We start from the raw sequence: 19,138 nt of genomic DNA, 5'->3' as shown, positions 1-19,138 counted from the left end.
GGTGGTGCACATGATTCTCCCCCTCCTCCATTTCATCCTCACATCAACCCTGTGAGGTAGGTTAGGCTGAGAGACAGTGACTGGCTGAGTGAGGGATTTGAACCCTGGTCTGTCCCTGGTCCTAGGGCAGCATTCTAACCACTACACCACTCTGGCTCTCTTCTGCATAACTATACTGCCCTGTAGTTCTCTGGGTGGTTCCCACAGTAAGGAGTGGCTGGCGATGAATAAAAGCAGGGCACAAAAACTGTCTTCCATCTTCTCCCTTCCCAGATTCTTTGGCTGTGTTAAAGCACAAGGGAGGGAAAGGCCAGAGTCAGGTGGAGCCATCCACAGTGCAAAACAGACACACCCGGAAGTATTGTGGTGGGTGGAGAGGGAGCTCCAGATGGTCCTTCCCTTTGGCATGTCCAATCCAGGGACCCATAAATCAGGGGAGGGTTGTAGCTCATTGGTAGAGCTTTCATGCAGAAGGTCCCAGGGTCTCCCCAGCAACATCTCCAGGAAGGGCTGAGAGGGTCTGATGCCTGAAGCCCAGCAGAGCCACTGCCCGTCAGCTGGGGCAATACTGAACTAGATGGACCGATGGTTGGCCTATGTATAAGCAGCCTACTCTGTTCCAGTGCTACCATTCATAGGCAGGGACCCTGAGGATCATCTAGTCCTACCCCCTGCAATGCAGGAATATGCAGCTGTCCCATACAGGGATCAAACCCGTAACCATTTTTATCGGCACCATGCTCCACTCAACTGAGCTGCTAAGTCAATTTTAAAAGGAGTGATTCACAGATCCACAAAACAATTCAGGTTGTCCCACCTGCATGAGAATTCAGACCCACAATGCCCTGTCGGTGATGGCATCCAGTTCCCAGGTGGGGCTAAATCCTGCATCCCCGAGGAAGGCTGCTGCCGCCGCCTCTGGCCTTTTTGTTCCTCTGCTCAGCCAGAGATCCCTTGGGTACCCAGAGTGTTTTGCAGACGACTGGAAGAGGCAAACAGCCCCACTTACTTTTGTGTGGAACTCCATCTTGGTTCTCAGCAGTTTGAGGTAGATGCTGCACAGCTGCCCGTAGCCCTCGCTCAGGTGGCCCTAAGGGGGAGAAGGGGGCAGGAGAGAGTGAGGGCTAGGGCTGGCAGGAGGAGCTCTCTCCCTCCTGGGAATAAATAAGCATTTTCCACTGGGAGCTTTTACAAGGACACTGACAGAGCATCTGCTTGGCATGCAGAAAGCATGCCCCAAGTCCAGCATCTCTAGTTGGAGCTGGGAAGTGTCTCCTGCCTGAAGCCACGGAGTCTCTGCCAGTCTGTGCAGAAAATATGGAGCTAGATGGACAAAAGGTCTGACTCAGCATAAGGCAGCTTCCTATGTTCCTATGAGAATAAGGGGCACCTGCTAAGCTACAGCCCTGAAGACACACACGGAGAATCTCCAAAGCTCAAGAGAAGTCTAATGCTGCTCTGGCACACAGATTTGCAGGAGCTGGCCAGTATCAGGGGTGAGAAGGAGGGAGGGAGGGAAGGAGAGCCTGTGTGTGCCTGGGCGCTATTTTATTTATTCAGGATACATTTATTTATGTATTTATTTATAAAAAGATTTGTATCTTGCTGTATCATAAAAAAAAATCTAAGTGGTTTGCAGCAATGAAACCAGAAAGCCATAAAATAACAACCTGAAAAATGTTTGAAAACATACATCCATTAACTATTGGGAAGATGAATTCTGAATTGCCTGCATAGGCCTGGCGGAATAGAAAAGTTTTCAGCTGGCATTTAAAAGTTGGCACAGAATGTGTCTGTCAAATATCTAGTGGCATAGTGTTCCACAGGGCTGGGCCGATGACACTAAAGGCTTGGTTCCTTGTTTTTGTCAAACGAGCCTTGCCAACTCAGGGAGCAACCAATGAAACTCCTGCAGATGACGTCATTGACTGAGCTGGGATATCAGGCTTCAAGCGGTACCGCAGGTACCTGGACCTAAGGCGTTTGGGTCTTTGTAAATTCATACAAGGACCTTGGAACAGGCTGAGTAGTAGATGGGCTCACACAGTGCGCGCTCTCTGTCTTGCAACCAGTATCAAGCCAACTTACAGCTTCCAGGATGCGCAATGCCTTCCCTCGCCCACATTCTCATTCAGAGACTTTTGGACAGGGAGACCAGCTTTCAAAAGGCTGGATCTCCTTCTCCACTGGTGCCTGCCCTCCAGAGATTGGCAATTAGCAAGAGTCTGAACTGGAGCATGTCTGGAAAGGCAGACTGGTGGGTGTGAAGAACTATTAGCAGCATATGCCCAGTGGGTGTGTGGAACACCCATCCACCCACAACCCTTTGCCTTCCCAAGAGCCCTGAGGTCAACTCAGAAGGGCAACAGACAGGTGGGGAAGGAGAAGGGGCTGATAAGAGTAGCATCAGCAACAACAGAAACACCAGCAGACTGTTCAGAATTGAACATGCTTGGCCAGCTGGCTCAAGGAATAGGGAATTTGGCAGGGAGCTCGGGGGGCGGGGCGGGCGGGCGGGGGCGGTATGATCCAAATTTAGTTTATTGAATGGGGAGTCATGTGTGCCTCAGAGCTTCTGAAAAAACATGTGCCATTACCAAGCGGACTTCCACACTTGTCTGCCTTCCTGATCCAAAGGGGAGGCATCTAGCTGGCTCCCTGACTCAGGACCTTGTCAGCAGATGATGGGACTCTCTCCAGGCCCAGCCAGCACTTACCCACATACGGCTGGTGTCGCTGAGCTCGCTCTTGTACCTCACAGAGTCCTTCAAGACCTGCCGGAGAAAAGGAGACAAGGATTTTGATAAAATCTTCAGGTACTGGATGCCAGCGACACATCTGTATAACCTGTATCGGGCTTGTGGTGGCAAAGCCTCCCATGCTGCTTGGCTGAGCTGGTGAGGTGGGACTGAATACTCAGCTGCATGGAGAACTACAGGCAGTTTGCAGTCCAACTTCTGTGAGGGAAAGGACAGCTGGAAGTCTGGCTGGGAATAAAACCTCACACAGGGGCAGCAGTATCTCAGGAAGGAGTCCTGGGACATGGGAAGTTTAGGGGGGAAAGCAGCCCTGAGGCGAGGAAGCTGAAGGAAAGGTGCAGGGTAGGCACTGAACCCTAAAACTGGAGGCTGAAAGAAGGGGAGGTGGACAACAAAGTTTGAGAAAAATGGTGCAGATGGCAGAGAATTGACGCCATCAGAAAGGGAGTGCCCAGGAGGCTGTTTAAAAGAAAGGGTGGCTCAAGGAAGCAATATGATGAAGGCAGTAGACTGGGAAGCGGGACCCTATCTCAGCAATGGGTAGCAACAGGACCACATGGAGCAGGTAGGGAGCTGTCATGCCTAGCATTGACCTGGGACCAGATCTGGACTTTCAGGGTATGAGCCAGACACCCCACAGGTCTAGGAGCAGGCAGGGCCCCCTGGAACCAGTGCTAAGGACCCCCTTGAAGGGGTCAATGAACTCAGATGTCTGGGAAACCCTGGGGTGGCCCTTGCAGTGGGTACCGCTTTATGATCCTACTTTTTTTTGGGGGGGGGTAAATTCATCTTTAAATAAATCTCAAAGACTTTTGCAACTTAAAAAAAATGATATAGGGCTAGAGCACTATCATAATGCTATAATTAAGCATATATTTATCTCAGATTTCCTTACTGGTTATCACCATTAGATATGTTACTAAATTGGTGGTGACCAAAAAGGATTTATTTTTATTTTTAAAAAGTGACATTATACTATTTCAGTATTGTGGAACTCGTTCCCTGGAGGCCTGTCAGGCTATTTCTTTATTAATGTCTACTGAAAACTGGTTTCAACAAGGCTTTAGGTCTTCAGCTGTTACCTTTCGCTGCTGGCTTTTAAAGCTGCTCTGCTTCCTGAAACCTGGATCTGGATTGAATCTGATCTGCTGCTGCCTTAAACGATTTGTTTTTATAATGACAAGCAATTCCTTGATCATTTCTAAACCTTGTAAGCTGCTTAGTGTGTCCGTGGACAGAGAAGTAGGATAAAAGTAATGAATCAAAAGAGGGCATTGGTCCTAGTCGGCCCCCGAAAGAAAAGAGGTGGAATCCTGTCTCCCCTGCCCCCAGCCTCTAAATGAAGGCCTTTCATTGGCTCCATCTCAACGTGGATTTCAAAGCAGGTAGGAGGGGAAAAGGAACTGGCATCACCAGCCCGGCATCCCAACACCCGAGTTCCACAAGCAGAAACAGGAAGCTGGTCAGTTCAGGACCTCCAGAGCAGAGAGAGGCTTTGGGAGAAGAGGCTGCTGCCCTTACATTTGGATGTCCATCACGGAGGAGCTTGTGGAAGACGTGGCAAAATTTCCAGCAGAGGACGGCATTGCTGGAGAGGGGCAGCCGGCTCACGACGGCCCAGAAGGTGTGGGCTCCTTTCTCGTGGTGCGTCCCCAGGATGCATGGTGAGAGATGCAGGCTAAGGAAAGAATTCCAAGGAAGGGAGCATGGAGAATATAGGGCAGTGCTTTCAGGCAACAAGCAGGCTCAAAGCCCAGCATCTACACACACGGAACACACACACACACAATCCTAACACAGGTGCTTTGTTCCAGCTCAGCTTGGCCAGGCCACGATGGGCATTTTGCCCCAGCAAGGCAGACGCAGCCTCTGCCTCCACCTTCCCCCAAAGCTGCCAAATTCCAAAAGGATATTTCTGGCGTGTTTCTCTTTGACGGCAACTTCCTGAGCATTAATGGCCTTGTTGATGCTGACAGTCTAAAAAAGAAGGGGGGAAGCATTAGTAGGTTGCAATTGCAGCGAAAGGTAATCCCCCTTCCCACAACGCTGCTAGCACCAACTGTGTCGTGTCTCCTCCCAATCTGTCAATCCCCACACCCATCTCTGAGAAGATTCTGATGGGTCTCTCACACTCAGCAGTTGCCAAGAATTGCCCCCCTTGGCACAGTAGTGAGGCCAATGAGATGGGCCAAGGGATGTTGAAACTGTCCTGAACATAGGCTGGCTGCGGATTGGCTGCAATAATTCAGAGGCAGAGTCTTCGCCCAGTGGAGGCTGGAATGTACAAACCCTGAAGGAACCTGGAAGCCTCTGAACATCCTCCTCCAGGCGCAACAATTCAGGGCAAACTTCTCAGACCCCCTCCAATTTTCCACTCACTACTCCTCATTCCACGGGTCCATTAGCTTGAATAAAAAACTCCTGTGCCTCTGAAGAAGCCCTTAGTGGGACAAAGCACAGCAGCACCTGACTCCCAAGATGGTCCCCCACCCCCCACGGGGACACAGTTCTTGGAAGCAGGCCTGCAGTTGGGCATCATGGCCTGACAGCGAAAGACTTAGAATCATAGAACTGTAGCGTTGGAAGGGAGCTCAACCCCCTGCAATGCAGGAACCTCAGCTCAAGCATCCATGACTTGCAGGCACCAGTTCTGGCAATGGCACAGTTAGATGGGAGGCTGCACCAGCCTGGCTGTCTGCCGAAGTCTACAGGGAGAGCCTACCTACAGCTTTCTCTATGGGCAATGATGCACTTCAGCAAGAAATCAGTGTATGTCTGGATGTGATAGAGGATGTGTCTGTCTTGCTTGCAGACAAATCACCAGTGGTGGTTGAGGGAGGGGACAAAGTGGTGAGGCTAAGATCTGGGCTGCCCTTGAGGGGAAAAAAACCCTTATCCTGACAGATCCCTAGTTATCCTCTAGCATAGTAGTTTTCAGGCCACTGTCCCTTTGGTCCCATAAACTCAACCCCAGTGCTTGCTATCCTACCCTATAAAATGTATTATTCACAATAGCGGTTTGCATGAGCCACTAAGAAATATAATAACACAATACTGTAATATTCAGAACGGTAACAATTAAATGCACATTTATTCAAAACCCAATTAAAACTATTTAGTTCAATTCCACAAAGCTGATGAACTTGACCCAGTGATACCAGCTTTTCAAAGTCTGATAGTCATTTACTCCCCCAGTAAACCCCCCCCCCGGGGGGGCAGTACCACCCACTTTCAGAACTGCTGGTCTAGCAGTTACCCTCATTAAAAAGCCACCTGCAGAAGACCTGACTAGGTCTGATCCTCCTACCAACACTATCTCACTTTACAGTGAAGTGATGTGAAGTGGATCTCTAATGTTCTATAGCAGAGCTTTCCAAACTATGCGTCGTGACATGTTAGAAGTGTGTCGGCTGCAGGGTGTATGTTGTGTGACCGCTCCCCGCGCTCCTCTCAGGGCTGGAAAGGAGTTAGTTTAACCTCCGGTGTGCTAGTAAAGTTGAATTACTCTGTCACAAAATGATGCATGTCTAAAAACTGTGTCACCAACATGAAAAGTTTGGAAAGCTCTGTTCGATAGAAATGAAATATTTAGTATACTGTTATCCACAATCTGTATTTTTTCAATGGGGCTTATAACCATAACAAAAGATAACTTACATGAAACATGAAATAGCTTTTAGAGAGCTGCAAAGGGTGTCACAATCATAGCTATTCCATGTACAGCACAGCGCACTACTCAGGAAAATTCTGATATATAGAGAACATTTCCTAGCACAGCCCCTAGAGAGGGTTTAAAGTACACACTGGAGGTTTGTACAATTAAAGTGAATGAGAGTGTTCTATAGTGACAAATCCACCTAAAGAAGATGATGGACTTTTGAGGTTAGGAAAGTAATGGGGAAATGCACTGAAAGGTGTGTGATAAACAAATAATTAACTGGAAGGCATGTAACCCACAAACAAATAAGAACAAATGCTCAGCAATGACTGGACATAGTCTGGCCCCCGCATAAGCTTTGTAGAAGTAGATCAGGATGAAAGATTAATAAAGTGGTCACCCAGAGGAGTACAAGGACAGAGTGGCACAACTTTCCCATCTGTGGTCTGCTCTAGATGAGATAAACAAGTGTCAGAAGCTCAGCACGGAAGCAGCCTCACATTTCACTGCCTGCGCTTCTCATCCTGACTGAGTAAACTGAGGAAATCTTACAGAGTGACTCAGCACTGCCCATCATCAAGCTCCATATTTGGATATCTTAAAGGTAAATCAAGATTTGCTCTTGCCCTCTGCCAGGACTCACTAGTCCCGTCTTAAAGATCCCTCCAAAAAGCTGTGATGTTGCTTCGTCATGCAACGTAATTTAGGGCTGCACAGAAGCTCACTAGCCTCAGTATTTGCCTCTGCTAAACTAGAGCAAAACCTACCACCCACCCCAATATCAATTCAAGCTACAAAGGGCTGGATCAAGGCCTTCCAAGTCCAGGAACTGAAAGTGGGCCTTTCTACCTTTGGATGCTCTGAAGGGAATCAACACTCGAGTACCAAAAGCAGATCAAGGCATGCCATGCCCCTGGTGTCTCTTGGTGCAAGGCAGGTGTTAAAATCAGTAGCCAGTCAAGCAAACGGAACATACAACACCACCATAACATACCACGGTCCCCCAACAGCTTAACTTGGGATGGGGCTCATCCTGTTACAACTCCAATCAGTTCAGTCAGATCTCCCCAAAGCAAACTTCTGTAGAAGTCCACCCAACTCTGAGTCACCTGTAACCATGAGGACACGCCACAGGATGCAGGGAAAGACCCAACATTTTAGGAAGGTCCTTCTAAGACTGCATATAAACCTTCTTGGGAGGTCAGAAAACTTCTAGGCAGGCATCAAAACATTGATGCTTTTCTCTTGAAATCTGTCACTCCTTCGGGGCTGTGCAGTGCCTTGCCCCTGAGAAGTGGAGTCTGCCTCCAAGGATTCCCCCAAACATGCAATCTGGAGCGCTAGATTCAAATGTGTACTGAACATTTTGTGGAGAGTCACTGTTCTCTCTTCAAAACCACAGGGATCTCATGACTTTCTGTGAGGTGTTTATGCACCCCCTCTCCTCCCACAAAATAATTTCATCATCTGGGGGTGGGGAGAAAAGGAAGCCTTGCACTCCCGCTGAGCTGACAGCTGCAGTGTCACTCTGAAAAGGCTTCACCCAGGAGGGATTCCAGGCCCAGCTGCAGAATCATGAATGAGGCTTCTCTGGCTGAGTTTGGGGTGGGGGGTGGGGGAAACGGCTAGGAAGGTGCAAGGCAACATTCTGGGGCCCTGTCTCTTCCCCTTTGCATCAGCTCACCATCCCTTTCCTGGAAGGTTTATACACTGGAATCAAAACCCTCAGGGCTGAGGGTTTCCTGGACCCACAGAGGGAAATGGTCAAGGCTCAGCTGAAAGGGTGGCATTGTCTAGCACTTCCTGCTCCAGCAGCTCTGTATGCAGCAAGTTCTGTAAAGGCAACGTGCAGGAAAATGCCAGCTTCATTCCACACCCGCCCGCCCCATGCATAGCAACAGGAAGCTACAGCCAAGGCAGGAGAGGCACCAGATGGGCTCACTGCTACTCCCCAGCTGATATCACAACTGGCATGAGATCAAGAAAGAAGCCACAGCACTAATGAGCTCCTGGTCCAAAATTATCCATGGAAATCCCAGAAACCCAACTCTTCCTTATCATAGCAATTTGTGGATATTAAACTGTTTTTGTCTGGTAAGGTCTAAACAAGGATAATGGCTTCTTCAAAGCAGTCCCCATCCCTCAAATTGGGTTCATGTTTGGTGCTTTGGTAATTGATTTGCAGATGTGGTGCGTAAGATGCGCCACCAAACCCTGCCCTCAAGAGAACACCAATCCCAGTGTTAGAAACTCATATATAAGCTAGGCGCACCATGGATCTAGGTTTTGGTCACCACAACGGAAAATCTATTTGCCAGGGGATTGGACGAGATGACCCTTGGGGTACCTTCCAATTCCACAATTGTATGATCTCAACTACATTGCTTGACTGTAACTTGTTCTTACAAAAATTCATTTGTCCCAGTATGCAAGAAGAAACACACACAGGGGTAACTAGACCCATGTCAGTAGCAAAATGCTCCTGGGGAATTCTGAATACCTGGACCATCCCCGTCTCCCCTGAATCCAGGGCTTCCCTCTTGTCTCTGAGTGCTTCACTGATGACCTCAAAGTTGGTGTCAGGTGACAAATTGAGCTAGGACCTGCCAGGAGAAGGGTGGAATGTCCACTGCTGGCCCTATGGGAACCTCAGCACTGCAGCAAACCCACCAGTGATTATTCTGGGCAAAGCTGAAAGCTAGGAGGAGGCCACTCTGGGCAGGCCAGCAGCATCTGCCTTAAGAGAAAATATTATGAAAATGATTTACAGGTGGTACATGACCCCAGTCAAGCTTGCAAAAAATTATCATCTGCCCAATAATAAATGTTGGAAATGTAATGAGACTGAAGGTACCTTCTACCACCTCTGGTGGACTTGCCCGAGGATTAAGGCCTTCTGGGAAATGATTTATAATGAAATTAAGAAGGTGCTTAAATGTACTTTTCATAAGAAACCAGAGGCATTTCTCCTGGGCATAGTCGGCCAACTGGTGTCTAAGAAGGGCAGGACGTTTTTTATGTATTCCACCACAGCAGCAAGGATTCTTTTAGCAAAGTATTGGAAGACACAAGAACTACCCACATTGGAAGAATGGCAGACGAAGGTGATTGACTATATGGGACTTGCGGAGATGACAGGCAGAATCCGTGACCAAGAAAAAGAGACGGTGGAAGAAGATTGGAAGAAATTTAAAGTATATCTTAAGAATTGTTGTAAAATTGAAGAGTGCTAAAATGTCAAGGGAAAAGAAAATATTGAATTATAGCTGTAATTGATTAAGTATGAGAAGAAGCTAAAAAAGAAAATAAGTAATTAGACAATTGGTGTGAGGAGTTGTTGAAAAAATTTCAAAACAGGGATGCAGAAAAGGGGAGGTAAGGGGAAGTCTGAGAAGTAAGGTTTATGAAAAAGAGGTTTGAAATTATACATGTTTATATGTTTTGTTTGTTTATGTATTGTGTGTTGTTTTGTTTTTAAATCTGTGTTGAAAAAAACAATAAAAAATTATACAAAAAAAAAAAAAAGCAGCATCTGCCGAGGGTGCTTTGGGGCTCTGAGATCAGGAGGGCGGGGGGAGACCTGCAGCTCAAATGTTAAGGCCACAGGTCACATGCATCATGCACAGCTCTGGCCTTTGAAGTGAGCCTCTGGCACAAAGCCCACTGAAAATGAAGGCAGACCTACCTTAGCCCTACTTTTTCTCAACAAAATCCAGGTCTTTCCTGTCTGCCCTGCAACTGCCCTTATAGGAAACTGGAACTACAAACTGCCCTGAATCCAAGAAGCAAGTGGCAGTTTCCAAGCCCTGCAAGAGGGAGGACTGCCCTGGGCCTTTCCCTCCCTCCCAGAGTTATGACATGGCACAGGAAGCTGGCCAAGCATCAGTTTACCAGTGTGCTCTGTCAAGGGCTTTTAGCAGTAAAGAGCCTTTGAAGATGCTCCCCCCCCCCTTACAGACAGGCCTTCCTAGAGTTTTGGGGAGGGGTCACAGCTCAGTGGCAGAGTTTCTGCTCTGCCTTGCAAGCAGAAGGTCTCAGGTTCAATCCCTGGCATCTCCAGGTAGGAGTAAGAGGGACTCCTGCATGAAATCCTCGAGAGCTGCTACCAGTCAGTGTAGACAATACAGTGGTACCTTGGGTTACATATGCTTCAGGTTACAAACTCCGCTAACCCAGAAATAGTGCTTCAGGTTAAGAACTTTGCTTCAGGATGAGAACAGAAATTGTGCTCCGGCGGTGCAGCAACAGCAGCAGGAGGCCCCATTAGCTTAAAGTGGTGCTTCAGGTTAAGAACAGTTTCAGGCTTAGTACGGACCTCCGGAACGAATTAAGTACTTAACCCGAGGTACCACTGTACTGAGATGGACCAATGGTCTGACTTGGTATAAGGCAGTTTCCTATGTTACTGTGGAAGACAGAATAAGCAAACTGATTTGAAACATGTCATCATCATCATCATCATCATTTTTCTTATTTATTGAATTTGTTCATCGTTTTATCTTGCCCAGGGCAACCCAAAGTGATTTATGACCAACCTGGTTGTAGAGGAAAGTTTTTGCCTGGTGCCTAAAGATATAACAATGGCGCCAGGTGAAACTCCCTGGGGAGAGAATTCCACAGATGGAGAGCACTGCAGAAAAGGCCTGTTCTTGTGTTGCCACTCTCTGGACCTCTTGTGGAGGAGTCCAGGTCAGTTAATATGGGGAGAGCCGGCCCTTAAGGTCTCTTGAACCATCTGAGGCTTTATAGGGCAAAACCAGCACTTTGAATTTGGCCTGGAAACTAATTGGCAGCCAACACAGTTGGGCTGGGATTGGCGTTATATGCTCAAACCATCTTGCCCCAGTGAGCAACCTGGTCAATGAATTCTGCACCAGCTGAAGTTTCCGAACGCCTTCAGAGGCAGCCCCAAGTATAACGCATTGCAATAATCTAATGTAGAGGATACCAGAGCACAGACTACAGTAGTTAGGCTATCCCTGTCCAGATAGGGGTGCAGCTGGGCCGCTAGCCAAAGCTGATGGACGACACTCCAAGCCACCAAGGCCACCTGAGCCTCAAGTGACAGCAAAGGATCCCGAATCCCATCAAAATACGTACCTGCTCCTTCAGAGGGAGTGGAACCCCATCAAGAGCAGGCAACCTCCAATCCACCTAGTCTAGGGAACCACCCACTAACAGTGCCTCATTCTTATCTGAATTGAGCTTCAGTTTATTGGCTCTCATCCAGCCCATTACTGGGTCCAGCACATCCACTGCACATCTATCCCAGAATAAGATTTCCAGGGGAGATCCTCTTTTTCAAGAGATCTGTAGAAAAACCCTAATGCTGCATTCAAATGAATGCATACCATTTAAATGGTGACAAAGCAGGACTTGAGGAATATGTAGAATAGCCACAGGAAGGAAGCTTTACAAATAATGTGCTCTCTGTTTACACAGCGCCCCCCCCCCCCAATGCTCAGTCACACGCAAGGTCTGAGCACTGGCACCTTCTTCACACTCTAGGGCCAATGGGGTTGCTGGGGTCCCCAGTAACAGCTGCTTGAAATATCTGGGAATTTCGTTATTTCTTTAGAGTGAGCCTAAACCACTTCACGCTCCAACAACTACAGAGTCCACAGTCACGTGAGGTTTCTTTTCACCTCCTTCCATTTGCCTCTTAAAATACATATACAGTACATTTAGTTCGGTAAGCAATCAGATGTCTGATTTACCCAGTGAAACGGCTCAACACCTCAGCTACTTTCTATCCCAACTTCTCAAAACAGGATATGAAAACAATTTAGCATTTTGCCTGTATCATGAATTCCATTGTTTGTGGTTATATAACTCCAAGGACATGTAGTGACCCCCCCCCGTTTTTATCATTCTCCACCCCCACCAATAAATTCTTGTCTTTCTCTTCCCCTCCCCAGATAAGACTTCACCCCAGTGGTTCATGAGTCCAAGGGATTAAATTTCATCCTAAATTCTGAGCTCTATTGGCTTCACCTACACACTGGAATTTACACTCATAGTGCAACCTTGAAACACAGATTTCAGACATGTATGTTCTCTTTCTTTCGAACCCTATTAAGCTGTTGGGGTACATTGGATCTGCCTCCACTACAATCAGAAAGTGAGGCTTTGGTGGTGATGTTACTACTAGGTGTCACCCGTTTTGCACTGACTCATGAGACAGGGCCTTTTCAGTAGTCGCTCCCTAGTAGTGGAACGGACTTCCTAATGAGGTGCACTTGTTTCCATCTTTATTACGTTGCAGGAGGTATTTGAAAACATTCCTATTTATCCAGATGTTTGGTGGCTGAAGAATACTGTTCTAGGCAACCATAAGATCAACAGATTGAAAAATGTTTATAACTTTTAGATTTTTTTTAATGTAACTTATTTCAGTTGTGTTTAACTGTAATTTTTAAAAAATGTTTTACTGCTTTAAAAAAATTGCTTTGTTTTTGTTTTAAATGATACACTCATTTGGTGCCTGGGACATCTTGGGGAAGGATGGGATATAAATTTGATAAATAAATATTTGCTCAGAGCCTGGTATTTCACCTCTGCATCTTCTGTTTTCTTCTCCAGAGCTTCCCAAAAGCCAAGTGAAGGATTTAAGTTAACATAGTGGGATCTAATAGCGTCTGTGACATACTATTTTATTCGGAATACAATGCCAATTTTTATTCAACTAAGTCCCATTCAGAGTAGGCCTGCTGAAAATAATAAACCTGTTAGTCATGTTCATCAACTTCAATGGGTCTACTCTGAGGAAGACTAGCATGGATAACCTCCTACCCATTAACCTAGAATCATTTTGAAATCAACCATTAACTTTATTTTTGCAGTTAGAACTTCAAGGGGCTTGTTGGTTTACGCCGTCATGTGTAAAACATGTTGCAGAAGAGTCTAGGAAATGTTCTGGAGGGAGAGTGATCAAGGAGCTCAAGCAGCCACTGGGTAGGTTGGCTTACAGGAGCCACCACAAGCTTCCTTTCCAAAGAACTGCTTGCTTTACTTCCCCATTCCAGACAGCCTCACAGCGGCTTGGAAAGAGAAGCGAAAACAAGGCTTGTCAGGTCCAGGGCAGGAGGGCTGTGTTGCCCCAGGAAACAGGGTGAGGAGCCCCAGAATTTCCGTAGTGGCAAGAGAGACTCCCCTATGAAGAAAGATTTGCACAATTTGGGACTTTTTCATTTAGAGAAAAAGCAAGTAAGAGCAGACATGATAAACATCTGTAAAATTAGGCTCTTATGCTCATTTTCTCCTTCCTGGTTCCCTGCTCAAGTGAGCTTCTGTGGCTGAATGTGGATTTGAACCCAGGTCCCCCAGGTCCAACTCTGACATTCTAACCACTACACCACAACAACTCTCTTATGCTAAGGGGCCCTCCTCAAAGCAGAGACAGCATCTGCCGGATCAAAAAGAGTCCTGTGAGGAAAATGTAACAAGGCCCAGTGCAAGGAGGGATGACAGTGGCGGCAACAGCCTGCTAAGCACCAGAGTGGCATGGCTCTTTCTACAAGAGGAAGCACAGAAAAGTAGCAAAGGTGTTTATCAAAGGCTGGCATCTGCACACACAGGATTCCAATTTTCAATCAGGCATATCAGCCTTGTTATCTCCCACAATTATGTTTTGCATTACAAATTTTGCACCAGGTTGGGGGGGGGGTGACCTCTGCTGGTGCAAGCCAACAGCTGCATCAAAAGTCTATCCTGAAGAACTAGGCTGTGCTTCTCCTGATTCAAAATGGAATCCAACAGTATCCAAATGTAAGCCCAAACCCACTGTTCCATCTCAAGAACCGTCACACCAAACTAACTGGGAGACAATATTCTCAGAAGCATTCAAATCAGTGCTAGTAAACCTAAAGCACTTCTACGGGCTCATTTGGATAACCCAAAGACCACCCCCACCCCTCTGTACAAAACAACAGCACTACCTCTCCCATTCCCATTTGGAGTGGGAATGCCACACCTTTCTAGTCTCCCAGACAGAATTCAAGCAAGCTCTAAGCACACAGTGACTTTGAGACAGGGACACTCCCCCTTACCATGAAGGCAATTCAGGCACTGAAATGAAGAGCAATAGGGTTCTTTGATGGCAGAAAAGAAGCAGAAAGGAGATTGACTGTTCCCTTCCAGGTTCCTCAAGAGGCAGATTTCACTTGCCCCAAACAAGGAAGAGGCAGGTCATTTACAAGAGGATGTGTGTGTGTAATTGAAACATCCCTTAATAATCTGAATACACTTACCCTTCCACCATCAGTTAACATTTGGAGTGATCGATTTCTCTTATTTGAGGGGGTAACCCATCATTTTAAATCGGTAGCTCACCCTCAGCTTCTTTCAGAGGCTGCTGCAGCATATCTCAAGGGTGGCTTCCCTGCCAATAGGTCAGCATCAACCTCATTATTCTACCCCTCAAAGCTTGCTGTTCCTAGATTGAGCCATGAAAGTATTTAGCCCTGCACTCCAGGTGCATCTGCCCTCTCTGACAGCTCAGAAGATGCTGCTCCCAGCAGCCCTTCAGACTGTGATGAGTTGCCCCTCTCTCAGAGTGGAAGTCCTGGACTGGAGCTAGGAAGCCCTGAATACTTGTGTGTGTGTGTGTGTGTGTGCTTTCTCCCTCATGTCACTCTCAAGTCAACAGCTCACACACACCCTCTTGCCTCTAGGAATGTAGGAAGAAGCTTTATACCAAGAGATATAGTGGTCTAGTTCAGGACTGTCTGCACTGACTGGGAGCAGTTCTCCAGGGTCTCTCCCAGCCCTACCTGGAGATGCCATCAGGGGTGGCACCTTCAGCAGGCAACACAGTTGTTCTGCCACTGAACTACAGCAGCCCCCATGCCCTTCAGTGTGTCAAATTCAGACAGGAAGGAATGAAAAATGCAATGCCTCCTCTTGAATGTATTACTCCCTTCCCCCCTTGCGCAACCATCTTATACCTTGCAATCTTTTTGTTTAAGCAGCTGGGGTTAAGCACACTGGTGGAATCATGACTATTACTTTGAGCTGCATTCCTTATATCAGATCATTTAAGTGTTGGGCTCCTTCTTAGCTCTTGCCTCCTCTCCAACCACCTGCCACTTTCCTGACTACCTGTGGTTGCTGGTCCAGCAAGTACCCCTTAGTTTGGCTCCCCTCAAGGCATTATCACCATGCTCCAGAAACCCGCTACTCTTAAAGCACGAATTAGGGATGGAGGGGGAATTGTCTAGGTAGCATGATGTCACTGGCAGCCAATCAGTAGCTCGCAACCCCCCCCCACGAGGTGGGCTAACTCCCCCCACCAAAGCCTGCCCCTTTTTGCTGCTTGAAAACAGCTCCTTTTCCCGGCTCTGTAGGGTTCAACTGCTGTGACTGCAGGAGGCAAACACCAACACGCCCCCCCCCCCCTCCGGCGGGCGTCCTTCAAAGCCTTTCCTGCTGCTTCCGAAAGGCAGCCCTGGGGAACTCTCTGTTGCACAGAACCAACTTGACCCTTTTCGAGGTCGCGCCCTGCCCCCTTCGGCCCAGATCCACCCGCAAAAGGAGGAAGGGAGGGATGGTGGTCCTGGACGCGCCCACAATGCCGGCTGCGAGTGTTTCGCTCAGTCGGAGACAGGTGGCGGCGGCTCTCTCCCTACTGCAACAAAGCAGAGCCTGGCTCTGCGCGCTTCCCCGCTAGGTATGTCCTAACCCAGGCTGGGTAGACGCCGCACGGAGACTCCCGAGATGGGGAAAGCGGGTGGAGGCTCCCGAGCCCTGCAAGGCTCGATAGATGGAGGCAACCGGGGACAACGGAGGCAGCAACAAGCGCCTCCCTCCAACTCTCCTCTCGAGGAAATGGGAGGAGGGAGAGAAGGCGAGCCCCACCTCGAGCAAGCCGGTGTCCAAGGCTTGGAGAGGGGGAGGACCACCCCGTCCTCCGGCGCTGGACCTCCTCCAGTGCCAAGTCTCCGGCAAGCGGCGGCTGGGCACACAATGCGCTGGATTACCGCCCGGCCAGCCGCTCCTCTCCCTTCTTGAAACCCCACCCGGAGCTGGTGACAATCCCGGCAACCCCGGAGAGAGAGAGTATCCGCGCCCCCATCCCGCCTGCCTCCTGCCGGGGAGCATCCCGGGCGCCGCCCCTCTCACAAAGCCGGGCGCCATCTGCCCTCCGCGGCTCCCGTCCGCCTGGGTTCCTGGTGCCCTGCCCTTACCATCTTGCCCACCTCCATGGTCGGAGGCTGCTGCTACTGCTGCTGGGGCCGCCGCCGGTGGCGGCGACGGGGCGGGTCTCTCCCGCCCTCCTCTCCTCCCTGCTCCAGCTACGGTGAGATGCCCATGCCCAGGGCGGCGCTCCTTCCAAGAGAGAGGACCAGACGAGGGGGCGGCGGCGATGGTGGCGACCCCACGGCCGCCCCTCCCCGGCGGTGGGATTGCGCCGCCCGCCGCGCCCAGGCGCAGCGCCGGAGTGAGCGAGCAAGCGAGCGAGCGAGCGCGGACGCGTCTGCGTGTGTGCTCGGAATGACAAAAGGCCGCCGCCGGCGCTCGCTCGCTCGCGCCCGCCCAGCTCTCCCCTCCCCTCCCCGGAAGGGCAGCAGGAGGGAAGCAGGCAGGCAGGGCTTCTCCCACCCCACCCCCCCGGCTCAGGCGGCACAAAGGAAGACACCGTGCAGAAGCAGCGGCCGCCCGCCGGGCCAGGCCCGGCACAGACCCAGCCAAGGCGGCGGGAAGGAGGAGTTTGCGCGGCAGCGCCCACGCGGGTAGAGACCCTCCTGCTGCCTGGAGGGGTCACCAGAGCGCCGGCCAGGCAGCTTCACCGCCCCCCGGAGGATTGCCACTTAGCCTAGAGATGGCGAGGAGAGGAGCGAAACTCCCAAGCAGCAGTCCCCCCCCCCCCCCCAGGATTGCCTGGAAAGGATAGCCTGAGGTTAGGAGGATTGGGATGATGGGAGGACCAGCCCCCAACCCACATTCGCACCAGTCCTCTATCCACCACCGTCTCTCATCCCCCAACTCCATCACTCTCCGCATGTCATGGTTGGCTTAGAGAATCTTTAGGCTGCCCATCAATTGCTTACTCAGTTCTTATAGGCAGCCCTGTTTAGGGAAGTTTTTAATGTTTGAAGTTTTATTCTGTTTTTAGTGTCCTGCTGGGAGCCGCCCAGAGTGGCTGGGGACCAGCCAGATGGGTGGGATATAAATAATAATAATAATAATAATAATAATAATAATAATAATAATTTCATCTGGGGAAATAGAATCATACAATTGTAGAGTTCGAAGGGACCCTGAGGGTCATCTAGTCCAACCCCTTGCAATGCAGGAATCTCAGCTAAAGCATCCATGGCAGATGGCCATTCAACCTCTGCTTAAAAACCTCCAGTGAAGGAGAGGCCATCACCTCTCATGGGAGGCTGTTCCACTGTCCATGTGACAGCCCTTGAGATATGGCTATCATATCTCCTCTCAGTCTCTTCTTCTCCAGGCTAAACATACCCAGCTCCTTCAGCCATTCCTCCTAAAGCTTGGTTTCCAGACCCTTGATCATCTTGGTTGCTCTCCACTGTACATGCTCCAGATTGTCAACATCCTTCTTAAACTGTGGCATCCAGAATTGAACATGGTATTCCAGGTGTGGGCTGCCAGGCCCCTGGGTCCATATAGCTCACTACTGGCTGGCAACAGCTCTAACCAGGGTTTTCAGCAGGGACCTTTGCTGAGGATTGAGCCTGGGCCCTTCTGTGGACAAAGCAGGCACTCTTCTCTCATTAACCCCTCTCAGATTAATGTTCCCCTAGCAGCACCTCCTATTGCTCCTCACAAGTGTTGGATGGAAAAGAAGACAAAGGTGTTCATCCTGCCTCTGAGGCCCTTTGCGGTGCTAGTAGCTCGACTGAAACCATATCTGCACTGAAGCCACCACAAAGAACAAAAGATGGCCCAGCACAACACTCCCTATAACAATAAGACCACATTGTCAGAGTAGCTTCTGAAAGAATGATGTAGAAAGATGGGATAGAAAATTTTTGATAAAGAAAGCAGGGCTGGTTTTGTTTCCGTGAACTCTGGCACTCTTCACATGCTCCTTTCCCTCACAACCTGCATTCAAAAGCAAAAGCTTCCATAAACTTGACCTTTGGCCTTTTCCTCCTTGCCTCCCCTTTAAAATTTTGTGGAAGGGGACTACAAGAGCCTTCTGGCCCCTTCCTCTGGAAAGCCTGGACCATATCACCACTGAACAGAAACAAAGGAACCCGCGGGGCTTGTCCCACAACAGCCCACCAGCATTAGTCTTTATCATATTACACCTTTATGTGGATTTAATTGTAAGGCAACTTGGAAACTGGAAACTTAGAAACTGGTCTTAAAACACACACCAAGTTGCAGGATGAGATCTGAAGTGCAGGCAAGCTGAGGTGGGGTCAAAAGTAGAATTGAGGGCAGAAGTCACCTGAATGGAAGAAGCAAGCCTTGACACAGTGACTGTGTATGAAAATAGGAAGAGTCCTGCTGGACCAGGCCAGTGGCCCTTGTGGCCCAGCTTCCTCTTCTCACAGTGGCCAACCAGATGCCCAGTTGGGGAAACCCACAAGCAGGGCCTGAGCACAACAAGAACCCTCATATGTTTCCAGCAATGGGTGTTCAAAAGCATTATTGCTTCCACAATGGCACAGCATAGCTACTGTAGCTAGTTAGCCATTGATAGCCATTTCCTCCATGAATTTGTCTAATCCTCATTCACAGCCATCTA

At 49.0% G+C, this 19,138-nt stretch overlaps 1 protein-coding gene across 3 annotated transcripts in view; it reads right to left on the bottom strand.

Moving 5' to 3' along the window:
* The window catches only part of HIP1 (huntingtin interacting protein 1), a 65,632-nt gene that overhangs the window by 22,428 nt on the left and 24,066 nt on the right, over positions 1–19,138 (bottom strand). For 2 of the 3 annotated variants that reach the window (XM_083714390.1, XM_083714392.1), the window contains exons 2-5: positions 4,673–4,736; positions 4,281–4,423; positions 2,718–2,774; positions 1,010–1,090 (exon numbers count right to left, since the gene is read on the bottom strand). In XM_083714390.1, the coding sequence (XP_083570516.1) occupies positions 1,010–1,090; positions 2,718–2,774; positions 4,281–4,423; positions 4,673–4,736 (345 nt within the window). Of the gene's footprint in view, positions 1–1,009; positions 1,091–2,717; positions 2,775–4,280; positions 4,424–4,672; positions 4,737–16,601; positions 16,957–19,138 lie in introns of those variants that run through there. The other variant, XM_083714391.1, reaches the window with a different exon arrangement.

This window comes from Podarcis gaigeae, assembly GCF_964106915.1.
Source record: "Podarcis gaigeae genome assembly, chromosome: 15".
Lineage (NCBI taxonomy): Eukaryota > Metazoa > Chordata > Lepidosauria > Squamata > Lacertidae > Podarcis > Podarcis gaigeae.
Note: the sequence above shows the minus strand (reverse complement) of the source record. Positions and strands in the feature narration are given on the sequence as shown.